The sequence below is a fragment of the Drosophila biarmipes genome, chromosome 3R (genome assembly GCF_025231255.1).
Source record: "Drosophila biarmipes strain raj3 chromosome 3R, RU_DBia_V1.1, whole genome shotgun sequence".
Taxonomy (NCBI): Eukaryota; Metazoa; Arthropoda; class Insecta; order Diptera; family Drosophilidae; genus Drosophila; species Drosophila biarmipes.
In genome coordinates this window covers 14,722,731-14,735,908 of record NC_066616.1, presented here as the reverse complement: position 1 = coordinate 14,735,908, position 13,178 = coordinate 14,722,731, and the positions used below count along the sequence as shown (strand labels likewise).

Below are 13,178 nucleotides of genomic sequence, written 5' to 3'. Positions count from 1 at the left end.
TCGATAGATTCCAGTGAATCTCCTTCACCTATCGACTGCAGCTGCCTGTCTATCGGAATATTATTGATTGCAGGAAGAAGAAGCAGCAGGAGAAGCAAAAGAAAGGCGCAGCTCGTGAAATCAAAACTGTTCGAAAGGAAATTCCTGGCAGAACCTAGTTTATATAAAGTTTACTACCTGCCGAAGGATTTGCTCTTAGTTCCGGGGAGGTCCCCATCGAGTGAGATTTAACATTTTGAGTGACGCCCAGCCAGAGCGAGCTTTTTAAGTGCCGAGCCCGAAGATTCGCCGATCCAGTGAAAGATTCTTCGAGAAGTCCTTTCCTTTATAGACAACATGACCAATCTGGAAAAGCAGCACGAGATGGTAAAGCGCAGCCTAGTGCAGTTCATCAGCGGCCACATCCCGGGGGCAGACTTCAGCGTGGTGGACGAGATCGTCCTGTCGTACATCATCTCGATTTTGGAGGAGGCCTCACAGGATCCGTGCTTCGACGTCGAGGGCTTCGTGGAGATGATGGGCGCCTACTTCGAGGAGTTCCCCACCATTGACCAGGGCATCATATGCGACTGGATCTACAAGCTGGCCAACGAGCTCACCGAGATGGAGAAGAACCAAGGGAGTCATGACACTATCAACTTGTCTCTCAAGTGGGTTTTAAGTTTTATCCTCCCTCAAAAACGATGGAATTTAATATGAACTATATCTGCAGCTCCCTGAGCCTGTCTAGTATTATTCCGGAGTCCAAGCTGCGTGCTCGCAACTCGTCCACTTCCGAAAAGGACGAGCTCTCCTCGAACAGCAGCAGCAGCGGCGGAGGGGGCAGCAATAAGCGCTCCCAGCACTTGTCGGAGACCAGCGATGGAGGCTCCACCGATAGCTCTAGCTCCACTTGTGACTACTTCCTGGATGAAACCGAAGTTCTCCAGGAAATGTTCCCGGATTCGGCCATTGCCGAGGTAAACGTAGTTACTGAAAATATGATTTACAAGCTTCTTAACCCTACATTATTTACTTGAAGATCAAGCACTGCATCGCTATTTCCAAAGGCGACATCGATAGCGCCACCCAGATCCTCCTTCATCGCCAGGAGACCAACCAGTGTATTGTTGACAAGTCGCATACTACTTACATCAAGAAGAATGTTGTCGTCGATGATAATGAACTTAAGAATCGTATTATTGCCCGGTAAGTAAAAAGTTTCGAGAGTCACGAGATAATATAAAATAGATAAAAAATAAAAATCGATAAAATAATATCTTATATTTGACGTGTCCAACTAGGTACTCCTATGTGGACAAGAACGCCACCCAGCGCGAGTACAAGCCGGTGGTGCCGAAGATGGAGCCGCGCAAGCTGGTGCGCTACCGCGACAACAAGATCGTATCGCTCAAGGGCGAGCGGTACACCGAGATCAAGCGTGACGAAGATGCTGAGTTAAAAAAACCCAAGAAGCAGATTCAACCGTAACTAAAGAGGAACAAAACCCTCTTCAAGTATTTTATCAAGAAGCAAATTAATCCACACCCCAGTAACTTATCCGCACCCTCGATCTTCGCCGGCAGCAGTAGCTGCAAATCCACCGGCAGCAGCAGCCATCCCGAGCACAGCTTATGCAACCAAATGCATATCGCCGGGATGAACACCGCTCCAAGCCACGCCAGCACCTATCCCAGCTCCGTACCAGTGATTCCCGCCAAGCTTAGCCAACGTTTAGATGCTTCCCAACACGACGACGATGAGACGCGAGAGCTCAGAGATAAAGACGAGCCACCGAGCAGAGCGAATCGGTTCCCATATCCGAGTGAGTATGGTCAGGAGTTTGTGGGATCGGCCGGCATGGTTGTGCTACTGTTGCTAGTTGGCCGTTACCATTGGACCTCGACCTCCACCTCTCATCGCGCCCATCCCCATGACAAAGACAGAAAGACTTTACATACCAAATTAGTTGATAGTTATGCTTTAGGACTACTCGCTTATGCAAATTTTGAGAGCCCATCTGCCGCGGTGGCCGCCTGCTTATGAGTCCCGTTGCCGGGAGCAGGCGGCCCGGACGGATCTGGATCAGGATCTGTATCCGTTGCCAGTCGTCGATTATGACGACTGGGGTCGCGCCTGCGCTGTGACTTCTCCTCAGTTCCTTACGCAAGCGAATTCGAATCGAACCGTATCTGTGAAAATCGTGAATCTCAAACTCTTTAATGTCCTCGAACAGTATTGTTAAACCTACTTCGAATCCAAGGATCAGTCGCAGGTGCGACAACCAACCCGAATTTGGCGCTCAAATAGACTTATTTAGACGTTTTTAGGTACTCGAATTGATGAATTTTGTTGGCCGTGTGCGTGTTTCAGAAACGCAGCTGCACAAGAAACTTGCCATATCTGTTTAAGATTTGTTAACCCATTTTGTATCGTGTAACTCGTTTTGTTTTCCACTGGTCCAAGCAAACTAGCAACAGTAATCTAGCAACAATGCCACCAAAGCCACATGCAACACAAACTAGTCCTCACCGCCCACTGAGATATCTGGAACCCCTAACCATTCGGCTACTGCTCGGTGTAAGACAGCAATACTAACAATAATCTAAACGTATTCAGCATATACACACGTATGAACTAATCGAATAATCAACTATTTATATAGCGTAGCCTATCCCCGAATCCTCTCCAATGATTGTAACGATTGTAACCTACAATATCACTCGGCAGACCCGCGCCCAATACATGTTAGATTTAAGCATCCTGAACAATGTTCGGCAGCTCTTAGTTTGTCATTTTTTGTTTGAGACAAAAGATATACATGCATCTGTTTTATCATTTTTTAACACTCATTATTTAGGATAAGTTTTAAACCCCGACCACCGCTTAATTATTATGTAACCAATTGCATTTTAAGCACCTCGAGTTCTCTGATTTCAATTCAGCACTGCACGATCGGTGTTTCAACAATCATATATAATCGTATTTATGTTTACCTGGTTTTGGTTTGATATTAACATCTTATATTTTTAGTTTTATATATTATTTTTGTGATATTAGCGTAAAAATCAACTTAAAGAAAAGGCAAAACACTCGAATTAAACTTTTGAAATTATTAAATAAACTACTATCAATATTTAACGCATAAACCAATGTTATTTTAAAAATGTATTTTCTAGGTCGGGTTTGTGTTTATTTAATAATTTTGTCCCAGAAAATAGTTGACAATACAGATAATTGAAATGTAATTTCAAATATTTCGGTATCACTAAAGTTGAAAAATGGCTATAAAATAGCTAGAAAGTTAACTCTACTCCCATGAACTAGTTCGTGAGCGGTGTATATACAGATACCCAGCCGAGCAATATGGCGCTGTACCCGCGTCTGGTCACACTACTGGCATAGGTTTTTTTTCGCACAACTCATAATTGTCGAGAAAATCCACGTTTTGGGGCAAAATGACCACAATCGCGGACTTATTCACTAAGTATAATTGCACAAATTGCCAGGATGATATTCAGGGCATTCGGGTGCACTGTGCGGAGTGCGAAAATTTCGATTTGTGTCTGCAAGTAAGTAACCCACACATACACGGAGTCAAGCGACGCGCGTTCATTTGTGTGAGTGCGGTAGGGTGGGTCAAAATATCTGGGGTTCTGGAAATTTACACGAAGATCCTGAGATCCTTAAGCAAATTACAAAATTTAAATTGTAAATGATTTATTATAAAAAAATAAAGAAATCTTAAGAAAACTTTATTATGTATAAAAATTTGTCTTATTAAAGATAATGTGACAGGGATTAAAATGTGTAAAGAGTAAATCCTTTTTGGTTTTTCTGCTAGTCCTACATATGTATTTTTGACGCATTTTATGAAAGTGGCTGAAAATGTGTATACTAGAGATTATTCGCATTGTTGAGAATTCTTCGGAGATCTTTCTCACCCCTAAGTTTCATTGTCAACAAAATCGACCCACCCTACTGCACCCATACTCGAGCGGTCTAGAGATGCGTCGCCAAATCTGGAACCGAAAAACTGACTCATCTGGAAATACACACTCACAACCGGCAATTTCACCATGTTGATTAAAAAACAGCTGACTCTTTATTTACGTTGTATTGTTTATTTTTTGCGCAGTGCTTTGCTGCGGGAGCGGAGATCGGCGCCCATCAAAACAACCATGCATACCAGTTCATGGACACGGGCACCTCCATATTGAGTGTGTTCCGTGGGAAGGGAGCATGGACGGCCCGGGAGGAGATCCGCCTGCTGGACGCCATCGAGCAGTACGGCTTCGGAAACTGGGAGGACATCAGCAAGCACATCGAGACCAAGTCGGCGGAGGACGCCAAGGAGGAGTATGTGAATAAGTTTGTGAACGGCACGATTGGAAGGGCCACCTGGACGCCGGCGCAAAGTCAAAGACCCCGCCTTATCGATCACACGGGCGACGACGATGCCGGTCCTCTGGGCTCCAGTGCCCTGTCCACCCTGCCTCCACTGGACATCAACTCAGACGAGGCCATGCAGCTGGGCTACATGCCCAACAGGGACAGCTTCGAGCGGGAATACGATCCCACGGCCGAGCAACTGATCTCCAACATCTCGCTGAACTCCGAGGACACGGAGGTGGACGTGATGCTCAAGCTGGCCCACGTTGACATCTACACCCGCCGACTAAGGGAGCGAGCTCGCCGGAAACGGATGGTCAAGGACTACCAGTTGGTCTCGAACTTCTTCCGCAACCGGAACTACGCTCTGCACCAAGGACTCACCAAGGAGCAACGCGAGTTCCGGGACAGATTCCGGGTATACGCCCAGTTCTACACCTGCAACGAGTATGAGCGGTTTTTGGGATCGCTGGAGCGCGAGAAGGAGCTGCGCATCCGACAGGCGGAGCTATATCGTTATCGCTATAATGGCCTGACGAAGATCGCGGACTGCGCCCACTTTGAGCAGCACGCGGCCAGTGCGACCCACCGCTCCTCAGGACCGTATGGCCACGGCAAGACCGTAAGTGTTAAGCTCCGCTGCGGAGGTTTCGAAAACGAACTATCCAAACCCACTTACCTTATCGAAATTCTATTACTTGACTTTTTTGAGTGTTCACTTTCACTTTTGTAATGAAGTATATTCTAGAACATTTCTTGACTTTGGTCCATAAATTGTAGAATCTGTAACACATTTTTAAGACATTTGGTTAGCACTCCGCTATCCGCTATCATTACAATTTTACTTTAAATCAGTCTTTTAAAATCTGGTTAAAAAAAAGTAAATTATATATACGATTTTAAAGTTAATGTGCATAAGCCACTTTAAGTAAATCGATTCGATTTACAAACAAGTTTTTGAAGTTCGGATGGGATAGTTTCGATTTCATTCCCCTTGGAGTGAGCTCATCCCATGAGAATGCATGACGAGTTGAATATCGTGTGTTCTACCTTGCTTTTACCGACCTGACCTGACCTGACCCAACTCTTACAATCGCTTTTCCGTCTTGTCTCACGATATTCAGCTCCACTGCATTATAAACGCGCCAAACAACGAGCGTTCGAATGGTTCTATAAGACAATGTTTAACCACAGGACCACACGCCACCCTCCAATGGAAGTCATCGGGCGCCAAGCTCTTCCTTGCACTCCCCACAACCGAATCTCAGAAAGGCGTAAGTACTTGGCTAAGAAGTAGCGACTCCTTGGACTTTGTTATTCAAATTCTTTGGTTTTTCGATTTAGCGAAATGTCAAGCGGCGTCGAGGCAAATTCAAGTTCAATCGCACCAAGAAACACGCTCCACATCGCCGACCCGACCTGCTCCGGCGCATTATTGCCCAGCAGAAACTACTTGGATAGCTGTCGGGGATCGTCGGCAGCTACGATGCTGCAGACGACGGGGATGGGAATGGGGATAACAGTGGACTCGGGAGCGACGACGGGGGCGATTTCCACGGCTACGACGATGGCGAATCTGCCCACGAACTCGGCGAAGGGAAGCCAACAACATCTGCAGCCGCTGCAGCAGTATCCGCAGCTCCTGCAAAGCGGCCACCACAAAATGCAAAGCGAGGCCGCCGGCGGAGGCAGTGAGCAGAAGCCCAGCATGAGCCTCAAGTTGCGCACCCAGCTGGAGGAACTGAAGCACCTGCCCCAGCCGCTGGGCAGCGACCTGCTCAGCCACAACGAGCTGGATCTGTGCAAGAAGCACAACATCACGCCAACCACGTACCTCTCGGTGAAGACCGTCTGCCTGAGCGGAGCACCTTCGCTGGGCAGTCCCATGGAAACTTCGCTGCGAAAATTCTTTATCAAGTGCGGCTGGCTGAGCCACTGATGAAACCACTTCCATTCTCCCGCGCCCCTGCGATTAAGAGCTACATGCATTTCTCGATCTAAGGACTTCACTTTATTTTATCATCGTTAGCATAAGTTAAAGACATTTTTATACTGTTCAACTTTTGTTGCCATTTTCTTCGAGGTAAAAACTACAGAAAAATCAATTTACTTGTATCAAGTCAAGCTCAATTAGATAAAGTTTTGTTCCTTTTGTGTGAGATGTCAGGCTTCGGATATTCTGTATTAACTAAACTTAAGTAGGCGACCCAACCAATTGAATTTGTATGATATGAAGTGTAAATGAAGTAATAAATGTAATAGCGAATGTGCAACAAAGACGCGGACTTGTGTCTCGAAACTCACAGCTGCCAGGGAACCGCTCGTGACTAAGCCCCACTAGGATACACTTGTGAGATTTAATGCAAATCGATAATTAGTAAGCCTCTGCAGGCGATCTTGTCGCGCTGAGTATTCGTATTTGTATATTATTATTATTCAACATAAATGGTAGATTGCTAGGAAAATAATTAAGGTGGCATGAGCTATAGTTACTAAGATCAACTATAATAGATATACTATTCTGTTTATCATTGATTTTATTACAAAGCTGGGAAAGAAAAGCAACGCCATAGTTCAAGACAATATTGTTCATTATATTCTAATCGAATCTGATTATTTTATTCATTTGCAACCAATTCTTTCGAAAAATTCATAATGTATACGTGATGTTCAAACTTAATTTTTTTCTTTAATACAATAGTGGCTTTTTTAAGGTTCTTTAATTAACTGCCCAATGGCTCAGTACTAGGAATCTACCGTTTTTTTATGTATCCTAGCTTAGGATCGTCCAAAGCGGCGCCCTTAAACTTACAATTTGTAACCGTATACCTATAAAAATATATCATATATATAAACGGATTTATTCACTTTGTTCTTACAACTAGAAACGATGTGATGCTTGGATGCACTGCATCACTTATTCCGCAGAAAGTAGCGATACAACGTGTTTTTCTGTCCCCCGCTGGCGGTGGTGGCCGTGGCTGGAGCTCCGCTTGCAATCGCTGTGGTTGTGGTGGAAGCTGATCCGTTTGTTTGCTCCACGGCAGCCACTAGGGAACTGCGCCACGATGCGATCAACTCGGTTTGCAACTCCACGGGCAGCTCCTTGAACACCTCTGCATCCACACCCGCTGGACAGGCAATATTCGTAAGGACATGAGTCGAGGGCTCGCTGTTGGTGGTGGTAACCACTGCTGCTGTAATGGGTGGGGCGAAGGACATGGTTGGTGTGCTGGGCGCGCTCATCGCCGTGGAATCGTCCATGGGCGAAGGAAGTGGCGATGAGGCCGTGGAGCTAGCATTTGAACTCAAGCGACTGGCAGTGCGCGTGGAGACAAACCGGAGGCTGCCGTCGATTCGCTGCAATAGCGTGTTCGGTGGCTGGACGGTGCGAAAGCGAGGGGCAGGCGCGGATGTAGAAGTAGATGGCGTGGTGCTCATGGGGAAGTCCTTCTCGCTGTCCCGCGAGTTCAGGCGCAGATCACAGACGCGCAGCTTACTGGGCGAAGCAACCTCCGCAGCGGAATCCCCAACATCCGCCGCCAATCGGCTGCGCTTGGACACTAACAGACGGCCAACGCGGCTCTTTTTCGGCGACGGTTCGACCTCCGTCTCAGAGAAATCGCTGAAATCCGAGTTAGTGGCCGCTGATTCAGAGCCATTATCCAGAAGCATGGGAACCGGTGATGCTGTGGTGGCTCTTCTCCTATAAAACTGATCGCTCGGCTTGAACGTTGTTGGTGAGGAGCGGAAAGCGCACTCGTCCGAGGTGGGACTTTCCGCTGTGGGACTCGTGAGACTCGTGTTTGTCAGGGAGGTGATCGATTGCACCTCCAGATCCGCCTTCTTGATCAAGAAATTGGCTATTGATGAAGAGCCCACCTTGCGCTCCTGGAATTTGGAGAAGGCCAGGCCCAGTAGAGTGATATTGAAAGGCTTGCTCATATCCACGATTCTCTCGAATAGTCGCATCACAATCTTAAGAAGTTTCTCCTGGGCCCCATCCGCCAGTTGTACTTTGCTCACGCCGGTTTCTCCTGGACACATGGAGGTCTTAAATAGGGACGGAAGGATGTTGGCCTGCTTGGTCTCTCGATGACTGCTTTTCTTCTGGGAATCGAACTTTCGCAGCACAACCTTGATGGCGATGGGAACGCGGCCATCCTCTGCAACCTAAGGGATTCGAAGAGGAATGTGGTTTACTACACTGTCTTAAAAGTTATAAATCACTTGTAAGCTTACCTGCTCCACCAGCCGCTTGAGTAGCATGCGGAACCGTTCCTCCACATCGGTTCGCACGGAGATTGGCTTGCAGGCATCCTCCATTCCAATGGTTTTTGGTTTTCCGGTAGGTCGAACGGAACTCGTGTCGCGACCGAAGGCCAGATCCCTCAATCGGGTGGCCGTCTCAAAGCCGAATTTTTTGCGCATCACGTCCATGTCGCACTGCTGCAACTGCTCCACAGATGACATGCCGGCCTCCATCAGGAGGCACTGAGTCTTCTGGCCAATCCCAGTGACCCGCTTTATGTCTCCCAGCTCTCGCATAAACTGCTCGGCGTAGGTGGAAACAAGAACGGTCTGCTGGTTGGGTTTGTGGCTGCTGCCGACCAACTTGGCCAGCAGTTTGTTGTATGCGATTCCGGCGCAGCAGGTTATGCCCAGTCGAAGCTTGAGTTCCTCCCTGATCTCCTGGGCGATCCGAGTACCGATGGCCAGTCGCTGGGCACAGCCGCAGTCGCAAGCGGACAAGGGGGTGCCATCCGCTGGATATGTGTGACCCACGGGTGGTTTAAGCTGGGCCTCAGCGACATGAGCCTGACGCAGTTCTACCAATGCAGTTACATCCATAAAGTTTTCATCGAAGCCGAGCTTCTCGACCAGGGGAGTGTAGTTAAGCAGCAGATCGAAGATACGTTGCGACATCTGGCGATACGGAGCAAGATCCTCGCCATTGACGAGGACCAGCTCTGGACAGATTCGCTGTGCCTCAGCAATGAGCATCAGCTTGGCCACTCCTTTGGCGCGCGCCACATAGTTGCAGGTGACTACAATGTTTTTCTGCTGGATGCCCAGAGCCTTCGAGCGCAGCGTTGGATCCCGAATCTCCTCCACCTGAGCGTAAAAGTAGTCCATATCCAGGTGGATAATGGTGCGCTGGTGCGCCTCGCTTTTACCGAGCACGCTGGCGAAGTCCATGGCGGTTCTGAGCGCCTGAAATTGCGAAAGGTCATGAAATGGAACTCATAGAGCTGGTAGTAGGGCAGCAGTCGACTAAGGGATACCCTGTTTTGCTGAGCGTTTTGGGAGCGTAATGGAAAGAAAAATGCAAGAGCTGTTCCTTAAATGAGTTTTAAGTGTCCTCTTGCGCTTAAATAACTTTTAAACAGAACACAAAATTCACAAGAAATAGCTTTGAAATATGACAAAAGACTTTAATGCTATCTAACAATAAAACTATTTTTAAAGATTATTCGTCAATAAAGTAAAGTAGAGATAGGACTCCGAGGTGGCATTTATGACTTGTTTGTATCCGCATTAGTAAATAATTTGTTGAATATTTTACTGGGTGTATTGCTCAACTGTTCCAGCATACCCCTACGAATGCAGGGTACCCTGATGCAAGTTGGGTGGCTGGCGGCGAAACAAAGCAAGGAGAGAGGGAGAGAGAGAGCGCGCGAGAGAGTCGGGTGCTCCGCTGGATGTGAAATCCGCTTCTGCTGGCCACTGTTGCTCGCCGTTTCTTCCTCTTCCACTGGCGCCGCCGACTTTCTAATCAAACATTGCGAAAAACATTCGGGCCAAACGCCAGCGTGCACACACACAGCCCATAAACGAGTGCCGGCTAAACATTTACGGCGGCCCACAACAAAGTATTGCACAAAGTTGACGGTTTGGCGATGACGCATTAGTTGTGGCCGAGAAAACAACGGATTTCGCTCGCGCCCTGCAGCTTCGCCCCCTCCAACTTTCTCGCCCGCCACAACCCACCGGTCTTTCTCGAATACACGATTTAAGGCTTAAATGCACGCACCTGCAGTAATTTATTACTTTTAATTGGGTTTATATTTACCTTAAAAACTAGAGGTGGAGGCACACCGATGGCACTGTCGATGACTCTAGACCCATGAAATCGATGTAAATGGCAATGGGGGGCAATCGTTGCAGATGCAGCCCTGGGTTGGCAACTCTGCTAGTATTGCATTCCACTTCAGTCTGGGTGCGGTTATTCGCTATAACGTGGTTGAGTGCCCCGCTAGGCTGTTGGCGCTGCCACCCTGTTCTAAAAGAAAACGTTAAGCTTACGACGTAAGGCGCTTCCGTTAAACATTAGTAATTTAAAAACTTATCCGTCACTACTTAAACAAATTTTACAGTATAACCTCCTACACTTGGAAAAAAACATTTTTTAATGAGTTCCGCATTTCGAATTTATTTATTATAATTTGGCTTGCCGGAGCTAACTTCCTTTCTTGTTGAATTCATCGTTTTATACGAAAACAAAATATTTACAATAGAAAATATTGTTAGATACGTTAGAAATTTGAAAAATGCATTGGTAAATTAATTTAAATATTTATTTAGTAACCCCACACAGTTAACTAATATCAAAATTGACTTCCCCTTAAAAACCAGCATTAGACCTCGTTAAAAGCAACCTGTTTTTTTGTAGGCAGTAATATTCAAAGTGTCTTTGCTGTGCCTTGTTTTACCTAAGCAAAAATATCTTGATTATCTTGTTTGGTATTTCTTCTCAATGTTCTGATTTATTTTTAAATTCCTAAAAAGTGATTTGGTTTCTTTTTTGGTAATATAAAGATAAACAGTTAGCATTATTTACATATTTTTAGCAAATAGTACGTCATAGCATTAAACCTGTAATTAACAACTTTGAAACCAATCTGGTTCTACTGTCGGGGTATAAAAGGCCGGACCAAATTCCAGATGCACCACAAATTTCAACCATGAAGATCTTCGCTGTCTGCGCTTTCCTGCTCCTCGCCTTGGCATCCGTTCAGGGCGATCCCAAGCCCATAGGCAAAAATGTTCTCACAAGCACCCAAGGAAAATAAAATATTTTATTTGAACTGAATCCGAATAAACGCATTGAATTTATTGTGTGAAATATGTTCATTATTGTGCACTTTGTTGTTGTTAATAATTTGAAAAAAAAAAATATAATATAAAATTTAAAATTTTATAAAAAATTTTTAATTAATATACATAATTTAATTTATTAGGGTTGTTAATTAATATTTTAAAGCAGTTGGAATTATGGCATTATACAAAATGTTGAACATTTTTATAATATCCAACAATCTTATAATTGAGGCCGGCTGGTGCTTTTGGTATAAAAAGGCATTGCATTATAATAAATATATATACTTCAACATTGATAATTGAGTTTTCGGGGGCCGATTTGGCTTCCTAAAAACCGGTTAGTTTTTATTTTGCAGGCCCAACTTATATTAGAAGGCTCAGCATAAAGTTTTGAGGTAGAAAATTATAGAATTAAGTAAGTATACTTGATAACAATTTTGTAAAGCTATAAAGTTTTGAGGTAGAAAATTGTAGAATTAAGTAAGTTTACTTCGTAACAATTTTGTAAAGTCTGTGTTAATGGATTTATCCTTAAAAAATTGGATTGCTTTTTGATTTGAAGTACTCTTCCTAAGGCAATTTGACCAATTAGCAATTTTGGCATGGGAGCATCGCATGTCAGCGCATTTGTTGTTATTACAATAATTTTACGAGTGGCCAGCCGCGGTTTTTAATGATATTCATGAGTTTTATATTGGCGCAGTCTTCAACAAGATAAAGGAGATATATATAATAAAGTAAAATAAAAGCACCACCCCAGGTGGGTGGGGTTCTGCGAGTGGGAGTGGATGGAGTTGGGGCAGTGGTGCGGTCACGCGCTTTCGAGCCCGCCAGGAATGTGGGGCAGCGCAGCTTTATGGCTCTCGTTTGGGTTTGTGGAATTGCCCATGGTTGTGGTGTCGTATGAAATGCGCTCGGAATTCGCCAGCAGCAGAAGTGAAGCGAAAAAAGCAAAAAATATATATATCGGCCAGACCTTCGCCTTGTTGTCCACTCCTCCGAGCTGCGAGCTGCGAGCTCCTTACTCCTCCGTCGTCCTGCGCCTGTGATAATCGCCCCGCTGGCTGCCTGACAGGCAAACAATGCTGTGAATTTGATTAAAATCAGCCAGCGTGTCCGTCTCCACTGGCCTGCTCCTCCTCGGGCTCCTTGGGCCGCCCCAGACTTGTGTCGTTATTGGAGCACTCCCCGGGAACATATAGACCACTAGCTCTGCCGCCCGGCCATCTCGCTGGCTGCCCCACTCAGCTGCAGGCGGTGCTGCCACTAATTGCGAATCGCCAAATTTGGCCTGGGAAAGTCCCCCGGTTGCTGGAAATATTGCCGTTTTAAAGTGGCTCATGCTGAATTTGGATTGCAATGCATAGCCATCATTAGGGTGTGGGGATGGTGGGCTGATGGGATGGCTGGGGTCGGAAAATGCATTTCTTTATGGCCTGCAGAGGCTGCTAATGAGCTCCAGCTGCCAGAAAGTCCCTCCATTGAGAAAAAAATTGGCCTCTAGTGATTAAAAAATATTTTTAAAATTATATTCAGGTGGGATTAAAAACATAAGAACTATTTATAAATAGTGGATTTTATTAAATAGCAAAATAGACTCCAGTGAACAGTGAATTTATGAGGCCTAAAAGTATGCAGCAATTATGAATAGTCTTCCTTCTGAACGTATTCATTGTCAATTGCCTACTTTTAGACACTTTAAAATA

General features: G+C 45.6%; 3 protein-coding genes and 1 long non-coding RNA gene across 6 annotated transcripts; 3 read left to right on the top strand and 1 right to left on the bottom strand.

The window, feature by feature from the left end:
* Positions 1–58: 58 nt before the first annotated feature.
* Positions 59–3,128, top strand: LOC108032021 (CUE domain-containing protein 2). Its single transcript, XM_050888386.1, has 4 exons — positions 59–650; positions 713–959; positions 1,022–1,188; positions 1,284–3,128. The coding sequence occupies exons 1-4, from the start codon at positions 337–339 to the stop codon at positions 1,468–1,470; spliced, it is 915 nt and encodes a 304-aa protein (XP_050744343.1). The 5' UTR covers positions 59–336; the 3' UTR covers positions 1,471–3,128.
* A 201-nt stretch (positions 3,129–3,329) lies between these two features.
* Positions 3,330–6,650, top strand: LOC108031727 (transcriptional adapter 2B). Of its 2 annotated transcripts, none has more exons than XM_017105398.3 (4): positions 3,330–3,551; positions 4,118–4,993; positions 5,566–5,645; positions 5,716–6,650. In XM_017105398.3, exons 1-4 carry the CDS (start codon positions 3,438–3,440, stop codon positions 6,308–6,310), a joined length of 1,665 nt encoding a protein of 554 aa, XP_016960887.1. In that variant the 5' UTR covers positions 3,330–3,437; the 3' UTR covers positions 6,311–6,650. The 2 variants fall into 2 exon arrangements, with proteins under 2 accessions (XP_016960887.1, XP_016960888.1); XM_017105399.3 differs by having other exon boundaries at positions 3,333–3,551; positions 5,496–5,645; positions 5,716–5,939.
* Positions 6,360–10,499, bottom strand: LOC108031726 (DNA polymerase iota). 2 transcript variants are annotated; one of them, XM_017105396.3, is made up of 3 exons: positions 10,445–10,499; positions 8,614–9,585; positions 6,360–8,544 (listed from the first exon to the last, which is right to left on the bottom strand). In XM_017105396.3, the coding sequence occupies exons 2-3, from the start codon at positions 9,568–9,570 to the stop codon at positions 7,285–7,287; spliced, it is 2,217 nt and encodes a 738-aa protein (XP_016960885.1). In that variant the 5' UTR covers positions 9,571–9,585; positions 10,445–10,499; the 3' UTR covers positions 6,360–7,284. The 2 variants fall into 2 exon arrangements, with proteins under 2 accessions (XP_016960885.1, XP_016960886.1); XM_017105397.3 differs by having other exon boundaries at positions 10,406–10,463.
* A 569-nt stretch (positions 10,500–11,068) lies between these two features.
* On the top strand, positions 11,069–11,515 carry LOC127011565 (uncharacterized). Its single transcript, XR_007764619.1, has 2 exons — positions 11,069–11,179; positions 11,240–11,515. It is a non-coding gene; the product is annotated as an uncharacterized LOC127011565 (long non-coding RNA).
* Positions 11,516–13,178: the final 1,663 nt, after the last annotated feature.

Excerpts from the sequence above, each read along its gene's own strand:
- LOC108032021 (XM_050888386.1), top strand. The coding sequence starts at position 337 with ATGACCAATCTGGAAAAGCAGCACGAGATGGTAAAGCGCAGCCTAGTG. Across the intron at positions 960-1,021 it reads CGGATTCGGCCATTGCCGAG|ATCAAGCACTGCATCGCTAT; the intron begins GTAAACGTAGTT and ends ATTTACTTGAAG. Across the intron at positions 1,189-1,283 it reads AAGAATCGTATTATTGCCCG|GTACTCCTATGTGGACAAGA; the intron begins GTAAGTAAAAAG and ends GTGTCCAACTAG.
- LOC108031727 (XM_017105398.3), top strand. The coding sequence starts at position 3,438 with ATGACCACAATCGCGGACTTATTCACTAAGTATAATTGCACAAATTGC. Across the intron at positions 3,552-4,117 it reads ATTTCGATTTGTGTCTGCAA|TGCTTTGCTGCGGGAGCGGA; the intron begins GTAAGTAACCCA and ends TTTTTTGCGCAG. Across the intron at positions 5,646-5,715 it reads CAACCGAATCTCAGAAAGGC|CGAAATGTCAAGCGGCGTCG; the intron begins GTAAGTACTTGG and ends TTTTCGATTTAG.
- LOC108031726 (XM_017105396.3), bottom strand. The coding sequence starts at position 9,570 with ATGGACTTCGCCAGCGTGCTCGGTAAAAGCGAGGCGCACCAGCGCACC. Across the intron at positions 8,545-8,613 it reads TCAAGCGGCTGGTGGAGCAG|GTTGCAGAGGATGGCCGCGT; the intron begins GTAAGCTTACAA and ends CGAATCCCTTAG.